Source organism: Callorhinus ursinus, unplaced genomic scaffold (genome assembly GCF_003265705.2).
Source record: "Callorhinus ursinus isolate GAN/ISIS: 27379988/994484 unplaced genomic scaffold, GSC_fseal_2.0 scaffold4, whole genome shotgun sequence".
Taxonomy (NCBI): domain Eukaryota; kingdom Metazoa; phylum Chordata; class Mammalia; order Carnivora; family Otariidae; genus Callorhinus; species Callorhinus ursinus.
In genome coordinates, this window is record NW_027397066.1 from 101,768,873 (window position 1) to 101,796,337 (window position 27,465).

The 27,465-nt window shown below is 36.9% G+C and overlaps 1 protein-coding gene across 1 annotated transcript; it reads right to left on the reverse strand.

Moving 5' to 3' along the window:
- On the reverse strand, window positions 1-27,454 carry NUDT6 (nudix hydrolase 6). The gene is made up of 5 exons (XM_025874144.2): window positions 26,838-27,454; window positions 23,558-23,761; window positions 19,529-19,584; window positions 4,830-4,884; window positions 1-667 (listed from the first exon to the last, which is right to left on the reverse strand). The coding sequence occupies exons 1-5, from the start codon at window positions 27,070-27,072 to the stop codon at window positions 270-272; spliced, it is 948 nt and encodes a 315-aa protein (XP_025729929.1). The 5' UTR covers window positions 27,073-27,454; the 3' UTR covers window positions 1-269.
- Between the last annotated feature and the right edge of the window lie 11 nt (window positions 27,455-27,465).

Here is a 27,465-nt window from a genome sequence, read left to right on the forward strand (position 1 = left end):
TATAGACTTCCACCTTTTGCATTGCATTTGCCTTTATCCAGTGAAGCTTACAGAGAGCTACAATCTTTTTCATACATTTGCTTCATTTGAAAAGAGGCTTATAAATTTGCAAGTTTTCGTCAAACAAGTTTTCTTCATGAAAATTATACACACTAGAAAATTAAAGTCAGATATTTAGTTAACCCCAAATGTCCACTACTTTTTATAATATGGCACACATTATTCTCCATGTACAATTTACTTAAAATTTTTTAAAACATGAAAAGGATTTAATCCATTCCTGTCATGGTTCTGTAATTGTCTGGCAGTTCCTTGTGATAGAGTTTATAGAACAAGCCTGTGTAAACTGCCGGAAGTTCTTCCACGGTGAAATCAATCTTGTCAAATCCTTCTCTGTACCCATAGAGCAGCAGCCTAGCAACTCTGCTGGTGATGGGAGTTGTATTTTCAGTCTTGACCAGGTCATTGAGATCCATCCATTCACACCTTAAGCATTCATGCTGGCAAAAATTTATGGTAAATGAATGTGGCTTTAAGCGACAGATGATATACATATCTGATTTCCCAAAAGCTCTGGGATCAGTGTGCTGTTGCCGGATGCTCAGGAGGGACCTGAATTCTGATTTTATACCAGTCTCTTCAAAAACTTCTCGAACTGCTGTGTCTCCTACATAAAAGAAAGATGTACAAATCAGTAAGGATCACATTTTTAGAATTTTAATCATCAAAGATTTTCAGATAGAGTAGCATTATCTAAAGATTGAAAAGCAAAAAACTTCATCCTAGGGAAGTATTCAACATAAACTCTGCCATCTGGACATCCTGGAACACCAAACTATTTTCTTACCACTGTACGTCTTAGAAGCTTTTGAAATATTGAATATTTCTTTGGCTATTTATAGGCTTACCTAGCTGTGTATTTTGGGGGTCACATTTTTAACCTCTTCTGACTTATTTCCCAAAAATTGAAAACATAGGTCCCTGCAGTTAATATTCCTACGTATTTCTTCATTATTATCCTGTTTGTGATCATCCATCAAAACTGCCTAAACTTAAACATATCAGTATTGAAAAAAAGTGATTCATTCCTCCTTACAAAAGTCTGTAGAGCTGCAGAATGTATTGAGCTGTGAACAGTTCAAAGCTTTCCCAGTGATCTTGGGTGGGGCTGTCAAGCCTCTGACATCCTAGAGCAGTTTCATTTATAACCATTTTGTTATGCTCCCTTAGTTATCCTGTCAGTGGAATCCCAGTATGGTAGTTTTTGGCATTTCTTTTGTTTCTTGAGATTCTAAAGAACTATTTTATCAAAAGTATTAAAAAAAAAACTTGCAGTTTACAGAATTTTATAATACAACAAGGGTTTCACATTTTATAAGGGTTTTTTCAATATTATGCAAATTTCTGGAGCAAGATTTTGATTGCCATTAATGTTTTTGTGGTTGCTTTTTCTAAATCTCCAGAAGAACCCCCTAAATGGACTTTCTCTAATTTTGTGATGCTCTGTCACCATCTCCCAAAGTGTTCATGAGAAAAACCCTTTAAAAAGCTGCCTTCTTTGCTCAAGTTTGCTGGAAGCTTCCCAATTTCACAATTGCTACAGGCATAGATTTTTGTTCAAAGACCTCTATTCAATGCTTCTGTTTCGTTTGTCAAATAGAAAATTATATTTGCCTTCTCAGTAGTCCTACTGGTGAAGAATAGGCAAGGAGGGGGAAGTCAAGGGAAAAAAGTCTCAATTTCCACATATTCTGACTGTAGACTGTCTTCATTGCCTACATATGCTTGTGGGTTTTCCCCCCCCTAAGAAACAGCTCTGGAAATATGCACAGGAAAAGCAAAGTGTTCTAAAATGTAAGACATTTGTCTGCCATTTTGAATTACATGCTGACTTCCCCTTCCCTTGAGATTTGCCATAGATTAAACATGGTTAGAACTTAACTGTTTTAAACTAAAAACATAAAAGAATTTGTGAGTAAAAGGAAAATCTTCCTTAATAAAAAAAATAATTTTCAGCTTGGAACACGTTATTTAATTTGTTACAGATTTGGCACTAGTCTTAAATTTTAGACATCATTTGCTGATTTCACTTAACTATTGTTTAAATGTTTTACTCTTTCAACGCTTTGAAAAATACCCATGGGGGTTCTGTTAAACTCTTAGTGCCACTAATCCAGAGTTTGGCATTTCATTTGGAGTCTAGCCTTTTTATGTATCATGGAGGCACAGGACAGACTAGTGAGTTGATCTACCCTACTCAGCAGTCCACCTGAGCAGTTGATTGGAAATCAGCACTGCCTGGTAGTTTGATCAATTTAACTTGAATCAGCCTATCATTGACTAGACTAGAAATCGAATGGGTAAATAAGTGCTTTTGCATCCAGGGTATGAATGATTCCTTCCACCTCAAGATGGAAATCTTTACCCCAAGGCTTTTTTGCCAAGAATTAAAAAAAAAATTTTTTATGCAGATAAACTGCTTTATTCTGTTGTCCTTTATTTTAATGTACTGTAAGCTGAACTGAAATAACATTTACTGTTTTATATGTTTAAAGAACATAGGAAAAAACCAAGAGGGTTTTGTTTTTATTTTTGCTGATTGAGAGGTATGTTTAAATATGTCCCAATGTTTTGTTTAGTTACAGGACAGTGAAATGGAGTTTGTTATTTCTACTTTGTAATATTTAACAATAGGATTAGGTTGAAATAAAATAGGAAAGATTGTGCAGAAGGTGGGTTTTCCTGGTGTTTCCCTCTGCTTCTGGTGCACTGATGAGCTCTGAGCAGACCCCACTGCTTTATGGTCCTTTGTCCACGCAGGAGAGTCTCTTCCTGTCAATGGTAATGAAATTTTTTTAGGAAGGCAATTTCTCTGTTTTTAACCTTGTAGATACTTTCGTACTATTAGGGTATTATATTAAAGCCTGAAGATTGCATTCTACTTTGTATATGCCCCCCCTTAATTTTTTTAAGCACTATGGACAATAGTGCTTCATTTACCTAGTATTATCAAAGAATGAAGGATTCCAAACAAACGTGTTTTTCAGTTAACTAGTGTTTACTACTTAAGAGCTAATATGAATGTGTGCACATTTGTGATGGCTGTATTCCTAAAGTACATTACATACTTTTCTAAATACAGAGCTTAAAGAAAATAATTTTGATAATTATTGGGTAACAGACTTCATCGTTAAGAATAATCTAATCTATTGTGTTATAAGACAGAAATGCTCTAATATAGACAGACATAGTCTTTCAGAACTCTGTTGTCAGTTATCACTTCTAGCTGCTTTCAGGCAGTTCCTAAGGCAAAGCTTTAATGAATACTACTACTAAGCAGTACGATGAATGCCAGTTGCTGCTTTCCTTGTAACTCCTCATGGCTGAACAGGGGGGTTGTTGTGCCAACCACAATCACTGAATTCAGAATTCACTTTTTTTTTTTTTTTTTAATCTGGACTTGAAGCATTCTGGAGTACACTTAAACCTGAAACTATGCACACTTGGCTTGGAAATGTGCTTCTTCATTTGCATTACAATATAAGTATATTGAAAATTCACAAGATCTGTTAAAAACTCAAAAGGAAAAAGTCAATTCATTTGTGAAGTCAAGATGCAGAAGAGGAAGCTAAACATACCTCCTGTAGCTTGATTTTTGCCCCATATGGATTGGGTAAGGGTGTAAGACATAAATTTAACTAGCTCACACACTCATATATCACATAAGGATAGTGTGAGATTAATTAGGTGTTCCAAAATAAATGGCCCTCTCTTTCAGCACTTGTACCACCACAAAATCTTTTATTTCAACAGAAGACCCAAGCAAGGGACTCTAGGCAGAAGATCCGTAAGTACCTAAAAGCCAAAATTTGCTACGGATTTATCTTAGTGTAGGAAATTTACTTATGGCTTGTTAGGAGTTGACTATGTACTGTGTATAGGGCATTTTAATCTGTGTAACATTTAAAAAATCAAGTTTCAAGTATGTATACATTTTTAAATATTTAAAGATAACCTAGGAAGGTGCCTTTATATATAAATGTTGGCTAAATAGGGGACATGCATATGGAGGAAAAAATCATGGAGAAATAGTACTGATATCAAATGAGGCATCTATTGATTTATTATGATGCAGACTGCATTTGACCCAACCAAGGGTCAAGAATAGGTAGGAAAACTACGTTTTTATTCTTTCTTCTATTTACTGTAAATTCAGTAACATGGAGAGTTCTTAGCTTATTTCACATTTCCCTGTTTGAAATATTGAGCTCAGGAAGTTGCTTTAGGGAACTCTCACTTGAGACTTCCTTGTATGAGACATTTTACTATGTTTTGGCTTCCTGACTATTTAAATAGTAGATAAAATTTTTATAGGGGAGCATTAAGTCACTACTGCTCTGTAACTGACTTTATGAATACTTATTTTGAGGTTCATTTAAAAGTTACTATTCATCCTTGTGTGGTGAAATGGTCAAGAATTTGTGTTTTCTTATAGTTTAATTCCAGAAACACTATTAGTCATATCCAAAATAACCCTTAATGCTAAACTTTACTAATGTATATGCAAAGCTTTTTATTTTCAAACAAATTAATCTAGAAGCAACCCTAAACAGAATAGGTGGCATGCTCCTAGTGGTATTTTTTATATTAGTGGGATAAATTGTACTATTACAAGTTTTACTGCTAATTTTATATTAGCCCTGAAGTAACCTCTCTGAAATTTCTCACTTGGTAATTTAAAATCTTATTTTCAGCTATAGAACAAAAAAAGTAAACACAAATTTCCTGAACATTTTCAAGCCAATTAAAAATATGGAAGGTGTCCACACCAATATCTTCTCCAGGCTCTGACAGGCCCCCTGGAAACTTCCACATATTCTTCAACTGCAAGATAAAAGTCAGAAAATAAAGTTAACAGAGCTTCATTCACTAACACATACACAGAGACTCCACAAAATCCACCCACAATTGGTCAAGGGGTTGAGAATTTATCTTTTGGTAATGGCATGCAAATTTCTTTCCCCTTTCTTCTTCTTGGCGGAAACTGGTTACTTATGAAATCTTTTCCTACCTTTTTCTTCAGGAAAAAGAAGTGGTTTTGTTTGGTTAATGTGATAAATTCTGTATGAATGAAGCAGTGGAGGGAAACATCTACTGAATTTGTGTAATTTTAAAAATTTTGCTGCTAGTTAACTATTAACAAATAGAGGAATCTTACAGATGCTGCTATAAATAAGTAGAAAGTACAGTATAAATTTAATAACTAAACTATGCTATTTTTAATTTTCACATTTATTTTCTGTATTGTGTCTAATCAGATTTCTCTTGTTCTGTGTGTTAATGATTTTATGTACACAAATGTAATTGCTTTTCATGGGTAGTACGAATAAATTTTATTAGTTTAAGTTTGCATTGTGTGTGTGTGTGTGTGTGTGTGTGTGTATCATTTTATTTTTTGGTGGGGGGGCGGGGGAAGATACGTAGAATGGGAGCACATATGGAAAAAAATTATAAATATGAAATGGCATGGGACAGTATTCTGATGGCTGACAGGATTATTTTTTCCTGTTACCATTCTGTTATATATATCTATTAACATGATAAAAACAGTAGAATGAAAAATTATGATGTACTCATAAACATGCTACAGCTTGGAGCCAGTACACTTTATACTTCATTCATAAAACAAGTTTATGGACCTTTTACTGGTGTGCTTTTTGACCCACTCATTTCCTGGATGAGTGCTTCATAAAGAATGCCATTTCTCAACTGTGCTAAGTTGGAGACCAATGGCATGATTCCCAGTTTCCACAGACTGTTGATTATGTGGGTATAGAATTCAGGCTTTCCATCATTCCCTGTCTGGCTCAGACTTGAGATTAATTTAGAAAGCATATTTTATTAATGTAGAAATATATCTTTGAGTTTATCACTACATTAATATACTGTCTTTGGGATTCTGTTTTGAAATGGTTCCAGAAGTTGTTTCTATAGTCTTTTTCCTGATAAAATGTTATAGTTACCACCAAAAATTCTATTTCTAACAAAAATGTTATAATGGGCAGGAAATGCTTCCCCAAAACAACAACTTTTAAAATCTTTACCTAGATTTGACTATAAATAGAGATTGTTGATTAAACTATGAACTTATTAGAAGGGGAAAATGCTAGATGTAAGGACTGAAAACAGCTTACATAAATTTGATTTTGATTATTTCATAAAACAGGAATGGAAAGATTAACTATATATTTTTGTGGTACTTTGTGGTATTTTGTGGCACCACTTAAGTTTAAAGAGCTTATTTGAAAAAGCTTTCTCCTCCCTTCCAGAAAGCTTGAGCCTGCAGTTAGTTCAAAGTGGTCGGTAGAAAGGCTTAAGTTAAGTGGTTTGAAAAACCTGGTTAATGTTGCAGATATGATCAGTGTAGTGTTGAGTATATCTTCTCACCTTTTTTAGTATTAAAATATACTCCCACTTAGGTCTTTTTTTGTTGTTAAAGATTTATTTATTTGAGAGAGTGAGAGTCCGTGCGTGTGGGGCGGGGGTAAGGGGTGGCAGAAGGAGAGGGGCAGGGACAGGGTAAAAAGCAGACACCCCTGAGCATAGGGCCCGACCCGGGGCTTAATCTCACAACCCTGAGATTATAACCTGAGCCGAAATCAAGAACTGGATGCTTAACCAACTGACCCACCCAGGCACCCCTTCCCATTTAGGTCTTTAAATCCATTTTGAGTTTTTGTTTATGGTTTTAAAAAGTGGTCCAATTTTATTCTTTTACATGTAGTTTTCCAGTTTTCCCAACACAATTTATTGAAGAGACTGTCTTTACCCATTGTATATTCTTGCCTCCTTTGTCATAAATTAATTGATCATATAATTTTGGATTAAAAAAACATTCCCATTAACTGGGCTTAGCAATGTAAATAATAACAGCAACTTCAGGGAAGATGGTGGAGTAGGAGAACCCTAAGCTCACCTCATTCCATCATCCACCTAGATAACACAAGGAGAAGTATCCAGCAGTTCAGTGCTACCACACCTCTGGCAAATGCCTGATTCTGACTCAAGCCCAAGGTGGCCCCAGACTGGCACAACAACAACATAGGGACCAAACCCTGTCCACAATGGGAGGAGAGAGCCATGACTGGACTAATGCAACGGCAGCTCAGTTACAACCGCAGCGCATATGCAATACACGTAAGAAACACCCTGAAGTTCTGGTGAACAGGGCACTCCAAGACCTCTTCTTTATAAGGCGACTACTTTCAAGAGCAGGAGACGTAGCTGACTTTCCAAACACTCAGACACAGGGAGTCAGACAAAATGGGGAGACAGAGGAATATGTTCCAAATGAAAGAACAGTCCAAAATCACAGCAAGAAACTAAATGAAACAGAGATAAGAAATATGCATGATAGAGAATTTAAAGTAACGGTCATAAAGATACTCACTGGACTTGAGAAAAGAATGGAGGACCTTAATGGGACACTCAAGAGATAAAAAACGTATGAAAGAAGCAATCAGAGATGAACACAATAACTGAAATTAAAAATACACTAGATGGAATAAATAGTAGACTAGAAGAAGCAGAAGAATGGATAAGCAACCTGGAGGACAGAGTAATGGAAAGCAGTCAAGCTGAATAGGAGAGAGAAAAAGTAATAATAAATGAAAACAGGGAACTTAGTGATACCATCAAGCATATAAACATTCACATAGAAGTCCCAGAAGAAGAGAGAACAGGGGGCAGAGAATTTATTTGAAGAAATAATAGCTGAAAACTTCCTGAATCTGGGGAAGGTAACAAAAATCCAGATCCAGGAGGCACAGAGAACTTCTAACAAAAGCAATCTAAGGAGAGTCCACACCAATACACACAGTAATTAAAATGGCAAAAAGTAGTGATAGAGAATTTTACAAGAAGCAAGAGAAAACAATAACATACAAGGGAAACCTCACAAGGCTATCATCTGTTGGAGAAATCTTGACATTGAATACCCAGCCTACACTAACCTAAACAGGTTGATAGGTCAAATTGTTTTCTCCATCACTTCTTCCCTCAGATTTGATTGAGCCCTGAATGTAGATCTGACAGAATTCCAGACCAACCTGATGCCCAATCTCTGTATCCACTTCTTGGCCACATATGCCCATGTCATCTCTGTTGAGAAAACCTGCCATGAACAGCTTTCTGTTGCACAGATCACCAACGCATGCTTTGAGCCAGTCAACCAGATGGTGAAATATGACCCTCGCCATGGTAAATACATGTCTTGCTGAAACACAGTTCCCAAAGATGTCAATGCTGCCACTGCCACCATCAAGACCAAGCATACCATCCAGTGTGTGGACTGGTGCCCTACTGGCTTCAAAGTTGGCATTAATTACCAGCCTCCCACTGTGGTACCTGGTGGAGGCCTGGTTCAAGTACAGTGAGCTGTGTGCATGCTGAGGAACACCACATGGCCGTGGCCGAGGCCTGGGATCTGCTGGACCACAAGTATCACCTGATGTATGCCAAGAGGGCCTTGTTCACTGGTGTGGGTGAGGGCACGGAGGAAGGAGAATTTTCTGAGGCCCGCGAGGACATGACTGCCCTTGAGAAGGATTATAAGGAAGTTGGTGTGGATTCTGTTGGAAGGAGAGGGTGAAGAAGAAAGGAGAGGAATAGTAAAGTTAATGACACAGAGGTGCTGCTTTTACAGGGAAGCTTATTCTGTTTTGAGCATTGAAAAGTTGTGCTCTGATCAGTTAATCTGTACGTAGCAGTGTATATTCTCATATACAATTACTGACCTGTGCTTTAAAACACAACGCCTTGTTATAGACCCAAGTTGTCTATTTCTCTGATGGATTTGAATAAAGTATTCCCTGTCTTAAAAAAAAAAAAAAAAAAGAAGAAGAAGAAAAAGAGTACAGACCTGCTAGCCTCTTCCTTTTGGTTCTCTTGTATGATCTAACTTTCTTGGTCTTCCCTTACTCTAATTTGGTTGAATGCCAGAAATTTGATTTTTATTTTCACTATTCTAATCTTTAATGCTACTACCCTAACTTTTCAGAATTCACAGACATTGTGTTTAGATAATTCTCACTAGCTACAGTATCATCACTGTTACCAATGAGACAGAAGATACTATAGAGATGTCTTAATACATTTGTTCATTCAACAAAAATGTATTGAGGGCTAGGCTATGGGACATATAAAAATTAATGCACAATATAGCAAGACCAGTCACTCCTTCTCCATGTACCACTGTATTTTTTTTAAAGATTTTATTTATTTATTTGAGAGAGAGAATGAGAGAGAGAGAGAGAAAGCACAAGAGGGGGGAGGATCAGAGGGAGAAGCAGACTCTCTCCGTTGAGCAGGGAGCCCAATACGGGACTCGATCCCGGGATTCCAGGATCATGACCTGAGCTGAAGGCAGTCACTTAACCAACTGAGCCACCCAGGTGCCCCATGTATTTTTCTTAATAACACCTACCACCAATTTATATATCATTTATTCACTTATTATTTGTATCTTACTCATTCGAATATAAGCTCCAAATGTAGAAATTTCGCTTTGTTCACTAATGTTTGCTTAGTGCTTAGAACAGAGCCTGCAACATAGTATATGTAGAACTCAGTGATCTTTAGTGAATGAATGAATAGGTTCCTACTGTTTACTCAGTTCTTTAGCCACTGTTAAGTTTTTTATTTCTCAAAATCATAGGGAAGGGACAAAGGAATGGAATATATGGGTAGGAAATGAGAAAGGATGAGTTTTAAGTATCATTTTTAGATTTGTGTTTCAGAGTATCCATATGCTTGTGGTGAGGGTTAAACTTTCCTCTACAAGAAACACTTTATACTATTCCTGGGGAGAATGAGGCACTTAAGGGAAAGGAGAAAAACTGGCTCAGATGTCTGAAAATAATGCTAATTATTATTTATGGTTAGTAGCTATCATTTATGCTTAAATTCCACCAAAACCACAATTACAGAAATTAGATATGATTCAGTGTCTCACTTTATACTTTTTTTTTTTTTACAATTTTTTTTCTTTTAAGGATTTTATTTAGTTATTTGAGACCGAGAGATACAGAGAGAGAGAGCATGAGCAGGGGGAGAGGCAGAGGGAAAGGGAGAAGCAGACTCCCTGCCGAGCCAGGAGCCCGACATGGGGCTTGATCCCAGGATGCTGGGATCACAATCCAAGCCGAAGGCAGACGCTTAACCATGTGAGCCACCCAGGCACCTCTCACTTTATACTTTTTATTACAACACTGAACTATACATGAATACTCAGTTTTTATATTTTATTGCTCAAAAGATACTCTGTTTATAACTTAAAAAGAAGTCAAAACCCTAAGTAGGAGTATCATTCCTATTTAATTCATAAAGAAACCAAAGTCTTATATAATTTGAATTTGTGCTAGAGGCAGAGGGGGATCACAGCTAGATTCTGAAAAGTAGCACTTTCTCATTCTTAAAGAACCAATCATTAGCAAGTGTGAATATCAGCAAATGAAGAGATTGGAAGCCTAGTGTTCTAGTTTACTGGCTCTCAAACTTGACTTGTACCTGACTCACCTGAGGGTGCTTCTTAACACAAATTGCTGAGCAGCATCCCCAGCACTTCCGATTCATCAGGTCTGGAGTGAGGCCCAAGAATGTGCATTTCTAGTAAGCTGCTGCTGCTACTGTCTCTCAGCTCTAACCCCACCCTCCATGCTCCTCCTCCTGATGCTGGAGCTGGGACCCCTCTAACCGATTTCTGCTTTGCCGGCTCAGTCCCTCTGAGGCTCCGCTAAACAACAGATTTTCAATGTAGATGAAAAAGCCTTATATTGGAAGGTTTTCAATTTGCCCAGATCTATCAGGGTTCATCTACACTGAAAGCCTGTCTTTAGTATAGCCACCTTCATTAATGATCTGAGCTAGATCTTCTGGAGAACTTGCTGCAGCTTCTACATCAGCACTTGCTGCTTCACCTTGAACTTTTATGTCGTGGAGATGGCTTCTTTCCTTAAACCTCATGAATCAACCTCCACTAGCTTCAAACTTTTCTGCAGCTTCCTCACCTCTCTTAGCCCTCATAGAATTGAAGAAAATTAGGGCTTTGCTCTGGATTAGACTTTGGCTTAAGGGAATGCTGTGGCTGATTTGATCTTCTAACCAGACCACTCCAACTTTCTCCATATCAGCAATAAGGCCGTTTCACTTTCTTATCATTTGTGTGTTGACTGGAGTAGCACTTTTCATTTCCTTTTAGGATTACTCCTTTAGCATTCACAACTTGGCTGTTTTGTGTCAGAGGTCTAATTTTCAGTCTGTCTTGGGTTTCAACATGCCTTACTAAGCTTAATCATTTCTAACTTTTGATTTAAAGTGAGAGATGTGTGACATTTCCTTTCATTTGAACACTTACAGGCCACTGCAGGGTTATTAGCCTAATTTCAAGATTGTTGTGACTCAGGGAACAGGAAGGCCCGAGGGGAGAGAGAGACAGAGAGGTGGCAGGTGGAGTGCGGGGAACAGGAGAATGGCTGGGAGGTGGAGCAGTCAGAACACACACAACATTTATCGATTAGGTTTGTGGTCCTATATGGGCACAGGGTGTGGTGCCCCAAAACAATTACAATAATAACATCAAAGATCACTGATCACAGATCACCATAATAAATATAGTAATAATGATAAAGTTTGAAATATTGTGAGAATTGCCAAAATGTGAAAAGAGACACAAAGTGAGCAAATGCTGTTGGACAAATGGCACTGACAGATGCTTGATGGAGGGTTGCCATAAACCTTCCATTTGTTAAAAAAACACAGTATCTGGGAATACAATAAAGCAAAGCACAATAAAAAGAGGTCTGCCTGTACATAGTTTTGACTATTGCCCTGTTTTAAAAGTATAACTCAACTCAATTCTTTCCTTTTGAACTGCTGTAATACATATCACTATAGAAACTGATTTCTACAAACTGAACCTGTTAAATCATTTGTCTTGGCAGATTTTATAAGGAAAAAAATAACTCACCCAAAAAAACATCACATTGTATAGGTTTGGGGTAAGAGCGTTCAGCCATAGCTGCCAGGGAAGCTCCTTCTTTTCTTTTTTTTTTGACTGCAACCCAATTTTTAAATTATTTGACCTAGGTTTGTTTATGAATTTCTATATTTTAATAAACAAGTAACTACATAGATTCTTATTTGATAGCTCAACCAACCCTGAAAAACTGCTTAGAGTGGAGCAATCATGTTAGTCTGGCTGTTAAAATAAAAACAAGAGATGAAAATTGTTAAAGAGGAAGGGAAAAAATTATTTTATCAGGGAAACAAGCTCAGAATGGCTACGTTGCAATTGAATATCCCTTAGCTGGTCAAGTTGGCAGACGCTGATAATAATTTGGCTTTCAAATGTCATACACACACATACAAAGTAAAAAAATGAGAATAAAGAATCAGAGGTATATGTCTCTACACATAGAACCCTATTCTTCTCTAAATGATACATCCTGTACCAAAATGGAGTATGTTTACATAATTAATAATATAACTTCCTTCCAAAAGGTAACTTAGGTACAGAGAATAAGAGAACTTATGTTCCCCATGTTCTATAAAATGTTAACTTCAGTTACTAAGTGTAGAATTTGGGGCACAACTGAAGTTTAACATTTTCTGAAACAACTAAATTCAAACTTTTCCACTAAAAGACATACACATATTCACACTCCATGAACTGCACCAGACAAAAAGCTCTCTGGGTGTTTATCTTCCATTCCTTTTTTTTTGAGAGAGATTGAGAGAGCATGCATGCACACACTTGCGTGCGTGAGTTCGGGGAGGGGCAGAGGAAGAGAAAGAATCTTAAGCAGGCTCCATGCCCAGTGTGGAGCCCAAAGCAGGGCTCAATCTCATGACCTGAGCCAAAATCAAAAGTTGGATGCTTAACTGAGCCACCCAGGCACCCCTATCTTCCATTCCTAAAGTGGTATCAGAGAAGTCCTCACTTCCAAATAGTTTATTTCAAAGAATGGTGAACTGACCCAGATCTAGACATGTGAAGAATATAGATCATTATGATTCAACTATTATCATGTCTTAACTCCTCCAACCTCTTTGGCCTATGAAAGACAACTGGTGTGTGTTACTCTTCCTATTTTTCAACTACTTCATCCCTGTCAACTATTTATACTGATGATACCTAAAATTATTTTCCTTTTATCCTTTATGTTTTTAGAACATTGTGCTCAGTTCTCTCTTTCATATGTTTGGTATGTACCTATTTTTCTTGGAGTGGCACTGTGCTATATGGCATGACTCTACAGAGGACAATTCTATAGAATAGCTAGAATTGCAGCTGTATGGAAAGTCCCCCTTCGCCCCCATTAAACCTCTTAAAGAGACCAGTGGGGCTAGGCCATGCAATCCTAGACTCAGAATATCAGTATCTTCCTTGTCCCCACTCCTGCAGATGAAAGCCACTGCCCAGAGCTTTAAAGTACTGTGGGTCATGATGGTAGAAATTGTAAAAAATTAATTAATTAATACGCTTCAACTCACACACCTTTTTCGTATGCAGTAACTCATCAGGAGGAGTGAGAAGAAATGTCTGGGTACTCCCACTTAAACATCTCTTTCAACTTCACCTCATACTCTCTGTAATGAATTCATTATTTCCCCTCTACCAATATCCCTGTATCTGTAGAGATACGATTATTCTAGTCCCCCCCTCAACTCAAAATACCAAATGATTTAAAACTCATTCTTTTTCTTAACTGACAAATTTAATGTCATCAAATCTAACATTTAGGAGTGGACCAGATTTGTGACATCAATGCATAAGGTGAAGAGATGGAGGTGAGGAGGTGAAATTACCTGACTTATTTTTCTCATTGTATGTCAAGACTTACAGACTGTTTTTAAAGGCTTTAAAGGCTTAAAGATTGTTAAAGTTTGGGAAGGTCAAAAGAAAGCCAGAGTAGCAATACTCATATTGGACAATTAGACTTTAAAACAGACACTGTAACAAGAACAAAGAATGACACTATATGATAATAAAGGGGACAATCCTACAAGAAGATATAATGATTGTAAATATTTATTCCCCCAACATGGGACATCCAAATACATAAAAGAGTTAATAACAAATATAAAGGAACTAATCAATAATAATACAATAATGGTAGGGGACTTTAACACCTCACTTACATCAATGGACAGATCATCTAAACAGAAACTCAACAAGGAAACATTGCCTTTGAATGATACCCTGGACCAGATGGATTTAACAAATATATTCAGAACAGCCATCCTAAAACAGAATACACATTCTTTTCAAGTGCACATGGAACATCCTACAGAACAGATCGCATATTAGGCCACAAAATAAGCCTCAACAAATTTAAAAAGACCGAAGTTATACCATATGTCTTTTCTGACCACAATGGTACAAGAGTACAAGTCAACCACAAGAAAAACTCTGGAAAGACCACATATACATGGAGGTTAAATAACAGGCTACTAAACAATGAATAGGTCAACCAGGAAATAAAAGAACAAAAGAGTAAATGGAAACAAAATTGAAAACAAAGGCTCAAAACCTTTGGGATACAGCAAATGTGGTTCTAAATGGGAAGTTTATAGCAATATAGGCCACCTCAAGAAGCAAGAAAAATCTCAAATAAACAACCTAACCTTACACATAAAGGAGCTAGAAAAAGAACAAGAAACAAAACCTGGTTTACTGAATTAATGTTGAAGCCTCTTATTCTCCTAAGCCAAAAGAAGACATTACTTTGTTGCTATTTTTAATTAACACTTACAAAGACAGAAATGGAATGATAAGCTCAAATGAATAAATAAACCAGTAGCACATGGACAAAAAACAAAAAAAAAAACAAAACCTAAAACCAGCAGAAGGAGGGCAATAATAAAGATTAGAGCAGAAATAAATGATACAGAAACTAAAAAAACAGATCAATGAAACCAGAAACTGATTCTTTGAAAAAACTAATAAATTGATAAACTTCTAGCCAGATGTGTCAAGAAAAAAAGAGAAAGGACCCAAATAAATAAAATCACAAATGAGAGAGGAGATATAACAACCAACACCACAGAAATACAATCATAAAAGAAAAAGAACAGAAAAGAATATCCAGTCCCTGGATGGAGTCCCGCATCGGGCTCCCTGCTCGGCGGGGAGTCTGCTTCTCCCTCTAACCCTCCCCCCTCTCATGTGCTCTCTCTAATAAATAAAATCTTTAAAAAAAAAAAAAAGAAAATCCCATTTACAACTGCACCCAAAATAGGGGCGCTTGAGGGGCTCAGTCGGTTAAGCGCCTGCCTTTGGCTCAGGTCATGATCCCAGGATCCTGGGATCCTGGGGGAATCCCAGGAGAACAGGAAGCCTGCTTCTCCCTCTCCCACTCCCCCTGCTTAGGTTCCCTCTTGCTGTCTCTGTCAAAATAAATAAATAAAATCTTAAAAAAAAATAATTGCACCCAAAATAATAAGATACCTAGGAATAAACCTAACTAAAGAGGTGAAAGACCTGTATTCTGAAAACTGGCAGAAAACAATTATAAAAGAATATTATGAGCAATTATATGTCAACAAAATAGGCAATCTGGAAGAAATGAATGCATTTCTAGAAACATATAAACTACCAAAACTGAAACAGAAACAGAAAATATGAACAGACCCATAATCAGAAAAGAAATTGAATCAGTAATCAAAAATCTCCCAACAAACAAGAGTCCAGGGCCAGAAGGCCTCCAAGTGGAGGCCTACCAAACATTTAAAGAAGAATTAATACCTATTCCTCTGAAACTGTTCCAAAAAATAGAAACGGAAGGAAAACTTCCAAACTCATTCTGAGGCCAGCATTACCTTGATCCCAAAACCAGACAAAGACCCCATCAAAAAGGAGAATTACAGAACAATATCACTGATGAACACAGATGCCAAAATACTCACCAAGATACTAGCTAATAGGGTCCAACAGGGCATTAAAAGGATTACTCACAATGAAGTGGGATTTATTCCTGGGCTGCAAGGGTAGTTCAACATCCGCAAATCAATTAATGTGATACACTTCATTAATAAAAGAAAGGACAAGAACCATATGATCCTCTCAACAGATGCAGAAAAATCATCTGACAAAATATAGCATCTTTTCTTGATAAAAACTCTCCACCACACAATCTACACATTCAATGCAATGCCTATCAAAATACCATCAGCATTTCTCATAGAGCTGGAATCCTAAAATTTCTATGGAACCAGAAAAGACTCTGAATAGCCAAAGGAATATTGAAAAAGAAAACCAAAGTTGGAGGCATCACAATTCCAGACTTCAAGCTGTATTGCAAAGCTGTAATCATCAAGACAGTATGGTACTGGCACAAAAATAGACACAATGATCAATAGAACAGAATAGAGAACCTAGAAATGGACCCTCAACTCTACGGTCAACTAAATTTTGACAAAGCAGGAAAGAATATCCAATGGAAAAAAGACAGTCTCTTCAACAAATGGTGTTGGGAAAATTGGAGAGCCACATGCAGAAGAATGAAACTGGACCATTTCCTTACACCATCCACAAAAATAGACTCAAAATGGATAAAAGACCTGTGAGACAGGAATCCATCAAAATCCTAGAGGAGAACACAGGCAGTAGCAACTTCTTGCTAGACACGTCTCCAAAGGCAAGAGAAACAAACTATTTTTGGGACTTCATCAAGATAAAAGCTTTTGCACAGCAAAGGAAACAGTCAACAAAACTAAAAGGCAACCTATGGAATGGGAGAACATATTTGCAAATTACATATCAGATAAAGACTACTATCCAAAATCTCTAAAGAACTTATCAACACACCAAAACAAAAAAATCCAGTCAAGAAATGTGCAGAAGACATGCACAGAGATTTCTCTAAAGAAGACATCCAGGGCGCCTGGGTGGCTCAGTTGGTTAAGCGACTGCCTTCGGCTTAGGTCATGATCCTGGAGTCCCGGGATCGAGTCCCACATCGGGCTCCCTGCTCGGCAGGGAGTCTGCTTCTCCCTCTGACCCTCTTCCCTCTCATGCTACCTCTCATTCTCTCTCTCTAATAAATAAATAAAATCTTTAAAAAAAATTTTAAAAAAATTTAAAAAAAAATAAAGAAGACATCCAAATGGCCAACAGACACATGGAAAAAATACTCGACATCACTTGGCATCAGGGAAATAGAAATCAAAACCACAGTGATACCACCTCACATAGGTCAGAATGGCTAAAATAAAAAACTCAGGAAACAACAGATGCTGGCAAGGATATGGAGAAAGTGGAACCCTCTTGCATTGCTGGTGGGAATACAAACTGGTACAGCCACTGTGGAAAACAGTATGGAGGTTCCTCAAAAAGTTAAAAATAAAGCTACCTTATGACCCAGTAAGTGCACTACTAGGTATTTACCCAAAGGATACAAACATAGTGATTCAAAGGGGCACATGCACCCCAATGTTTATAGCAGCAATGTCCACAATAGCCAAAATATGGGAAGAACCCAGATACCCACAGATGGATGAATGGACAAAGAAACACACAAACACACACACACACACACACACACAATGGAATATTATGCGGCCATCAAAAAATGAAATCTTGCCATTTGCAACGACGTGGATGGAACGAGAAGGTATTATGTTAAGTGAAATAAGTCAATCAGAGAAAGACAATTATCATATGATCCCACTGATATGTGGAATTTGAGAAACAAAGCAGAGGATCATAGGAGAAGAGAGGAAAAAATGAAACAAGACAAAAGCAGAGAGGGAGACCCTTAATCTCAGGAAACAAACTGAGGGTTGCTGGAGTGGAGGGGGGTGGGAGGGATGGGGTGGCTGGGTGATGGACATTGCAGAGGGTATGTGTTGTGGTAAGCACTGTGTATTGTGTAAGACTGATGAATCACAGACCTGTATCCCTGAAAAAATAATACATTATATGTTAATAATAAAAAAATTTTATGGTTCATCAATGTAATTACTCCTACACAAACATAGTTAATTCTTTTCTCCGTTGTACTTATCCAGGAAAAATTCTAATCTAGTTAAACCTGAGTATTTGCCTTTTTTTGTGCCTGAGCAGCTGAAAATTCTTTGAGAAAGTCACAGAACTCTTTTTGATTCCTCTCATTTTCAATAATACCCACAAATCTAAGAGGACATTTAACACCATTTGTCAATCTTACTATACTTCCCTAGTTGCCTTCATTTTCTGAGATGAATATTTTATACCTTCTCTTCTATCCTCACATCTATAAATAACCTCTCCTCTCCCATCTTTCTCAGTTGGTGACTCTTCCTGCTATTTCTTTGAGGGAAATGGAAGTGCTCAGATAGGAGCTCCCATGTTGTCCCATCACTAAATCTGTATATCTCCACAAATCTTATTTTTTGTTTTTCCTCTTTTAAGAATGAAAATAACTGTCCCTCCCTCTTTCACAGCTAGTCCTTCCATTCCTGCTTTGGATTTTTATCCTCTTTTACCTTTTTTAATCTATTACTCTTCTGCATTTATCTTTCTCATTCCTTCATTATAAGTTTCTCCTTCCCTACTAAATATTTCCATTCAGTTATAAACTTGCATTAGTATCTGTTGTTAAAAATTCATCTATTAATCTCAAATACCCTCATTACTACTGCATTTATCTTCTTCCCTTATAGCAAAACTTCTTAAATAAATTGTTCTCTAACTACTATCTCATTGTTTCCAATCAGGACATAGAGGCACACAATGAATTAAACAAGGAAATTTTAAAATAAAGAATTATTAAGTCACAATATGAGTAATGATAAGATCTAGGAAAAGTCCATAGGGCTGTAAGAGAGATCCAAAGAAGTAAAAACTTGAAAGGTCAGCTGTTTTAACAACCTTTGTATTCTCAGCACTTGGCTCAGAATGGGAGTTAATGAATGCTGAATGAATGGAAGAATATCTTGACAGTCTGAGAAACACAGTTGTCTTCCCACCTAAATATAGCCATTTATAATTTTTCTGCAGCCATAATATAATAGTGAGCAACATGAGGTTATCCTGACATTTTCAAAGCCTCCATAGGTATTTTTGGAATTAAATAAATATCCTAATAATCCATAACTGCTTAGAAAGAACTTTTAAAATATCTCTCTGTAATTCCTTGAGCATATAAAAATTTCTGCATTTTATTTTTCTCTAGGGAGAACTGAAAATTTTAGAAAGCAATTTACAAAGCAGAAGCAACTTAAACAAAACAAACAATGAAAGAAAAAAAGAGGCAAACAAAACAACAGACTTTTAACTATAGAGAATAAACTGGTGGTTACCAGAGGGGAGTAAGTGCAGGGATGGGTGAAACTGAGGAAGGGAATTAAGAGTACACTTACTGTGATGAGCACTGAGTAAATATAGACTTGCTGAATCACTATATTGCATACCTAAAACTAATATAACACTGTAGGTTAATTATACTAAAATTAAAAAAAGATTTTTTTAAAAGCAGAAGCAACTTACTTTATTTCGATCTTGTACAACCAATATTTTCCTAGTATTTTCATCAAATACAGCTCCTGTTGGGGGAAAAGTAAAAGATAATTGAGAAATAGTAATTTCATTCACCTTAGACGCCTCCATGCGCCTATCTGTGGTCATCAAAATCGTACCCATCCTGGAAGGCCTAGTTCAAGTACCACCTCATCCCTGACCACTTTTAAAATCTCTCCAGCAATAAAATGACTGTTCAGTTATTCACGTTCTTTTAACAACTTGGAATACTAATGATGGTTCTAGCACATGCTAAGTTGTAGAATAATCAGCTGCATAAGCTTCTTCTCTAGATTATCTATTCCTGATGGTACATTGTTAAATAAATTAATCTTTCGCTTTCTATCCTTCTGTAGCATTTATTTTAATGTCAAATCTTAAGTGCTTAAAAATATTTATTGAATAAATGAAGTGACTTTTCCATTCTCATTTTTATTCCTTGAATCACTGTGTATATAGAACATGGGTTGTGCCTCTGATGCTCTAACTCTCAAATATCTCAATATTCAGTTCAGGATCTCACTGAAGTCACTTACTTTTTTTTTTTTTTTTTTACCCCGTGTGCGTATGACTTTATAACATACCAATACATTGCTTTGGGATAATTGTTTATTTTATATATGTCCTAAGTTCTAATCCTTTTCTTTTATTCATACATTCAGTATACACACTGCAAGCATACTCTGCATTTGGCTAGACGTTAGGGACTCAAATAAATAAGATTTATTTGTTTTTGACAATCCTGGGTCAAAAATATAAGTGACACCTTAATGATTTGTATTAATTCCTTTAAATGCTATAATTTAAAAATATTTATATTTACATAATGTGAGGAAATATTGTTAAAAAGATATTTACTACATACCCTTTCAATAGTAATTGAGTTCTTATATATAATACATATGGGTTCTCTATATATTATTTGAACCCTGTTATGTGTCAGGCATTTTTCTAGGTGCTAGGGATATAGTGGTAAACAAAACAAAATTCCCTATCCTCAGTGGGCTCACATTCTGGTGTGTATGAGAAGGTAACAAACAAAGAGAAAACAAATTATATAGAACATGAGGTGACAATGCTATGTAGAAATAAAATATAGAAAGGGATAGGTGTATATAATACAAGGAAAGACAAATTTCTCTGAAATGAAAACTCCACATTTTAGTGTTTAAAAAAAAAGAAGGAAAACCACTAAGTGAGATATAATTAACATTAATGTTGGCTTCCATTAGAAAACATAAACTATAATTTAATTGGACTTTATAAGGGTTAGAATGCCAAAGAAATGCCAAGGAAATCTACTTTTAAATTTTAATAATTTGTCATTACTCAAATTGCAATTTTCCCTAATGAATTATAAACATGAGCAAAATATTTACTTCAAAGACAAAACCAGCATGGATAAGGCACAATGTGAGCGACCCCTGCTGGTCACAACTTAAATGGCAAATAAACACAGAGATCAGGGATTAGAGATTTTTATTATAATATGATTAGTCAAGATACTGTGCTAAGTGCTTTATGTGCATCATCTCAGGTATTCTTCACAATAATCGTGTGAGTGGTATCATTTTGAGTGCCCAAGTTCACACAGCCCTAAAACTGTCTGTCTGGATTCTCAGCTGGTATTCTCACTGTGCAACCGTGTCCCTTCCCCACACAATTGTGTTCTCTGGGGACTTGAGTTTCTACTTGAAGAGCTACCTAATCATTCAAGAAATATTTATTGAGTATCTGCTTTATGCCAGACACTGTCTTTAACCTGACAACACAGTGGTGGAAAAGACAAATAAAATACCTGCCTTCATGGAGTTTATATTATTGTGGGGGAAATTAAGTACATGATATAATTTCAGATTGTGGTGGGTGCTATACAGAAAAACAGACCTGGATAAAGGGACCATGAATGATGCAGGAGGACTGTATTTTAGACAGGAAGGTGGGGAGAATTTTGAGAAGATGTTGGAGCAGAAACTTCAGCTCTAAAAAGCTAGATAAACAAAGCCCTGGGAAAGAGTACTACAGGAAGACGAGCCAATAGGTGTGAAAGCTCTGAGGCAGATACAATCTTGTTGTGTTTAAAGAACAGTAACAAAACCATAGCTCACTCCATTCCAGTGTGGGGAAGGAAAGATTTTTCCTCTAATACTTAGGTTCTATGTCTAGGGCTGTGAACTGAACTGACAGAAGACAGATTAATGGAGAAAAAAAGTGTGTATATATATATATGTGTATATATATATATATTTTTTTATTATATTTACATGGCCTGGGGGTGGTGATGGAAGAATTGATTAAAAGAATTGAAAATCCCAAAAAAGTGGTTAAGCCCAGGGGCATATATACCATTTCAACAAAGAGCAATACATTATGGAGACATGACAAGACAAAAGAAAAAGAGGTTTGGGATAAGGAGGTAAATGGTGGGAAATGATTAGGACATATACGGGGGAAATTAATGGAATACAAGAGTTATTTTAATAAGGTTTATTTGTACAGACTCATCTTGGTGTCAACTCCCCATCTTCTATAAGAATGTCTCCTCTTCCTGGTACAAAAAATTTATGCCCTGCTTTAAGGTAAAAAAGGGGAGGCAGAGGACCCTTCCTGTATCTAGTGTTTCTCGAACTCAAAATAATCAATATGCCAATGTGGTATATTTTGTGGTGGTATGTTCACCAGCCACATCTACCTTCTGCTGCTTATAACAGTAAATGTCAATTACTTTCCCTTCACCTAAAAAACACTATACCTTTCCAGAAAATTTCTTACATGATTTCATTACCACCCCTAATAGCCACTTCATATCCTAGTTATACTCAAGACTTCAAGTTCCAGATCTCTCATTGCCTGAACTCCTATGGTATATCTTAACTATAATACATACTATTTAGTTATAAACAAGTGCTTCATAGTATACTCTATATGCATATATTACCAATTCTGTAGTAATAACTGGATTTAAAAGTCTAATTTAAAAGTCTATACCAATGAATTAATAATTATCTGCATGACTTTCTAATGAAGTGTGAGGGTGCTATCAAATTACCAGTCTTTTGAAGTAGAGCTGAATGGAAATTTCTAAATGCCTCTACTTGTTACAAGGGAGTGAGATCATGGATAGAGAAAACATTAGACATCCTTGAACAACTCCTTTTTAACTTCAAAGGTGCAAACTACCTTTAAAAACGCTTTTAAATTATATGAAGGCAAATAAAATTATTAAATTACTAGCTTATATATAATACTGCTTTCATTTAAGTCATAAGGACTTACTATTTCAGTTTTTTTTACCCATGGTTCAGGGACCAGCATTAACATTAGCAGTAGCAGCAGAGAATTTATTAGAAATGCAAATTTTCTGGCAACCCACACCAACTGAATCAGAAACTCTTAGATGTGGGGCCCAGCAGTGGTGTTTTCAGTAAACTCTCCAGGTAATTTTGATGCACTCTACAATTTGAGAACTCCAGTCTTAACCTAAAGCAAATCTCTCAAGACCATGTCTCTGAAGTTAATCAGTGTCTTGAAAAGTCCGTAATATACTTAAATCATGCTATCTTAAGCAACTGTTTGGCACCATAACTTAATGTAATTATCTTTAAGAAGTAATATCCAAATAAAAAATCTGCTTTGCTTTACCTTAAATTTAACCTAAAAGTTATCTTTTATTTTACACATTCACATAATTAGTACTAATATGTTTTACCATAATGATTTAGTCCCTGAGCCCAATTCAGTGTTACCATTTGAGTACTGAAGTTCAAATACCTCTATAAAAGTGTTCAAAGGTATCCTCTTAAACACCAAAATTGTTTGGTGTGCTGCCCTCTGCTGATTCATAAGGCAAACTTCATCTATTTAAAGCACTCCTTAATAATCCCAAGGATAAACATTTTATCAAGCTACCCCTTACACATGAATAAACTATCACTTAGCTGTAAGAAAAAATTGGCTGAACCTCTAAAAGGTTAATTTTATTGTTAGTTTGAAACTGACCTGCAACTCCTACTTGATGGGTAGCATATCCTGGTAATCTGCTGGGTCCCTCTCCCAGCCACAGTGTCAGCGTGGATGAATCCGATTCTGCATGGTGAAAGCGGAAACCCAGGGAAGCAGCAGGGGCAATAAATCGGCTTTGGAGGATGGGAACATGCAGCCATACCGCTATCCTACCTTCTGATCTCCATTGTTGTACTGCAGCTAAAATGCAGATGAGGATAAAAATCTGTAAACATTTTCCAGTGAAAGGAGTGGAAGATCTCAGGTGTCACCTCTTCTAAAAAGCCATCCTAAAACATCCACCTCCCTTAGTAGTTAGCTTGGAAGCGATGGGGGAGAGGAATCCTAAAACGCTCTGGTTCACATCAACAACATGGGAACTATCATGTTTTACTGTAATTAGTACCTTGCTTATGTGATTTTTCCATCAGACTGAATTCCTTGAGAATAGTCAGTATATCCATATCACCTGACCACAATGCTTGGCACATAACTGGTGCTCAATATTTGTAGAATGAACAAAAAAATTCAATTTAAATAAAATACCATTTTAATGCTGTTCCTTTTAACATCCTTAGTTTTAATCTTTATAAATGACTATTATGGGCTTCTACTTACACTTTCTTTAAGAGATGTTATAATTTTTTTGGCTTATAAATTTCACAGTGGTTAAAACTCTAACTTTGTTTTTAAATAATGTATACCAGTCCTAGAAAAAACTGAAAATATAATGAAGAAATCAAAACTTCATATCTTACTAGCATGCAGAGATAAAAATATAATTTTGACATTTTTCCATGAATATAATTTTGGAATTGACATCACACCATATATAATTTACAGCATATCTTTTACTACTTATTATAAACATTGTGCTATGTCATCAAAATTAATGAACGTAAACTTTTAATGACTGCATAATTTTCCTCAGATAGGTACACCAAAAGCTACTTAACCAACCTCTTACTCCTACTCCTAAATACCAAGATGAACGTAGATTTTTCTGTTTTTGACTTCTGCAAATTCTCTTATTTTATTACCTAAGATTGAGCCAGAAGAAAAAGATTCTAACATTTGGTCCTTACTAAGTTCTAGACACTCTACATATATTATCTCATTACGTTCTCACAACCTGAAAGGCAAGTATTATCGCCCCTAATTTATGGGTGAATAATATTGCAGTCTTAGAAAAACTTCTCAGATCACTTTCTCCATCCATCACCTCACTTAATCTTTAAAATAATCTTGCAAATTGTGTGCGTGGGTGGTGGGAAGGTTTGATTATTTATTTAATGGTTAAATTTCTTTTCCCCCTCTTCTCCAGCTGTGCAGTGACTCCCCCATTGAGGACCCTGTTCTCTACCTCTTTAAAAGGCAGTGGGTCTAATACAGTGACAAACACATGGGAGCCTTTCATAAAAGCTTCTTGATTTGGGGCTATGGAGTCAGATCCTTCTCGCCCACCTCTTTCTCTGATTTAAATCTTTTTAAAATTGATGTACAATTACATAAAGTGAAGCACACAAATCTTAAGTGTACATTTAATGAGTTCTGACATATGCATACACCTATGTAACACACTCCAATAAAGACTAAAGAACATTTCTATTATCTCAGAAAGTTCACATATCCTCCCTAGTCATTCTAATCAAGTGAAAAAACTAGTTTGACTTAATAACAAAATTTGCATTAGCTCTTAGAGGCAGCATAATGCATTAAGAACAGATTCTAGAGCCAAGGGAAGTTACTTATCTCTCTGTGCCTCAGTACCATCACCTTTAAAGTAAAGGTAACAGTATCTACCCCAGAGTTGTTATGAGGATTAAATGAATTAATATTTGTAAAGTTCTTAAAAGTGTTTAGCAATAGGAATTCATAAATGCAATATAATGTTTTATTAAAACATTAAAATGTTTATTAAAAACTATAAAAAGTATATGGTACTACACAGATTATAAATTAGTTTCCTATAATTTATCTTCGAGCACATGTATCCAGTAAAGTAATTAGGGTTGGCATTATTTATGTACGCAACGTAAGAGGCAAATATTTTTAGTGGTGGTTTGCCTTCTACCCAACTAAGCACCTGTCAGAATCTGGGGCTTGAAACCCGGATGTGTGACTCTAAACCCAACTCTCAAGCTTTGCCTTTCTAAGAAAGTGCTTTAACCACCTGGCTACTGACGAGTGACAAGTGTGTGCAATAAATACCTGTATCTTCCTATACTACACATGGGTAGATATATTAGAGGATGAATTTTGACTTGATTCTCCTACTGTTGATATTGTTGGAGTCAGCAATTATTCACAAGTAGGAGAGAAAATGCAGTGAAGAGGTAGTTTGGGAAGGAGAATGATTAAAGAATGAAATAACTAGCTCAGTTATATTGACAAGTGATGCTCACTTGCCTTATTAATAGCTCAATAGGATAAAGATTATCTGAAGTTTCTTTTTAGAGTGAGAGAATCTTTCCATGGCTAAATTTCCGTACTAGGCCTTCAATTCTAATAGAAGAACCATCAGGGGCAGTGTGAAAAAAACCCAACCAAATCACGGGCTTCTCTCAAACTGAAGGCTTCTCCAACAAAGCTTTCTTTCCTCTTTGGACTTAGGCTCAAGGAGAGTGAGAGTTTTCTTATTGAAGACTGAAACCGCCCACTACCCTCCCTTGTTAACCATAAAAGACTTATTGCTCTGTCTCTAGCAAACTCTAGTTCTTGATGCGTCAGCCTGACCTAATTTGTGTACAAAAATGACCACTTAGTATCTCTCTGGTCCACTCATTGTCCACCACCTGTATAGTTTTGTCTCGGGCAAAGTGCCCGCAGAACTAAGGCTCGGTAAATGATAGTAAACAATAATGAAATAATATTAACATTACTGAGCGTTAAGTATGTGGCAGAGACCGTGATATGCACTTTATATGCATTACCCAACTTAACCCTCAGCAATCCTATGCGATACTAACCGGTTTTATGGTAGGGGAAATGGTAGTTTACACAACTTGCCGAAGGTCACACACTAGAAAGTGCAGCAGAAACTAGGGCTGCCGATCTCAAAGTCTGGGATAGTTACCATTTCACCCAACCGCCCCAGAAACCTCCCAGCAAGGGACACAAGAACGAAAGGGGGCGAAATTGGTACGGGTCACACCTGCCCTCTCTCCCTAGGACTCGGTACTTGATTCGCGGAGAGCGTGTCAGGTGAACAGGGGCCCCGGTTACTTCATTAGAAAGTCTCCGGAGCCAGGGAACCCCTCGGCCCAGGAACACTTGCCCTGCAAGTCCCTCTGGAATGAGGCGGCGTCCAGGCGGTCCAGTGCGCCGAGCCGCGGAAGGCGCACTGAGACGCCCCCGAATCTGTCCAGCTCTCCCCGCAGTTCTTCCGCTCCGACAGGAGGGTTCCACCTGCAACCCGGACCGCCGGAAGCCCAGTGGTGCCCCAAGAGCCTTGCGCTGCAGGTCCGCAAGAGCACAGCGCGCCAAAAACGTCCCGTTGGTAGTGGCAGCATTTACGCGTCCGCGTCCCACCACTAGCTCAGCCCCTAAAGTAACCCTCCTTTGAGTTCCAGAGCGGAGGTCTCTACCGTAAACTTTAGAAGAGTGCCACCCATCTATCTCGAAGTTGCGCTGTTACCACTTTTTTTTTTTTTTTTTTTTTTTTAGCGCTGTACGGAAGGGACCGCGAAGTCCTGTTCACCAGCTCCTCTCAGGAATTTGCCCGGTTCCAGGAAAGCCGGAGAGAAACTTTTCCACCGATTTCTTTTTCTAGTTTAAGTCCACAGACGTTTGTTCAGGGATGGGATGGGAAAGGCGGGCAGAGATGCCAAAAAAATCCTTTCAGGAATTTACAATCTAAATGACGCTTGTGTCAACATAATCCGTCTTCCTTTGCAAAAGTCAGA

Coding starts and splice junctions, on each gene's coding strand:
- NUDT6 (XM_025874144.2), bottom strand. CDS start 27,072: ATGCTGCCACTACCAACGGGACGTTTTTGGCGCGCTGTGCTCTTGCGG. Junction 19,585..23,557: donor CCATCAAGTAGGAGTTGCAG/GTCAGTTTCAAA, acceptor TTCCCCCAACAG/GAGCTGTATTTGATGAAAAT. Junction 4,885..19,528: donor TTGTACAAGATCGAAATAAA/GTAAGTTGCTTC, acceptor TTTATCTTGCAG/TTGAAGAATATGTGGAAGTT.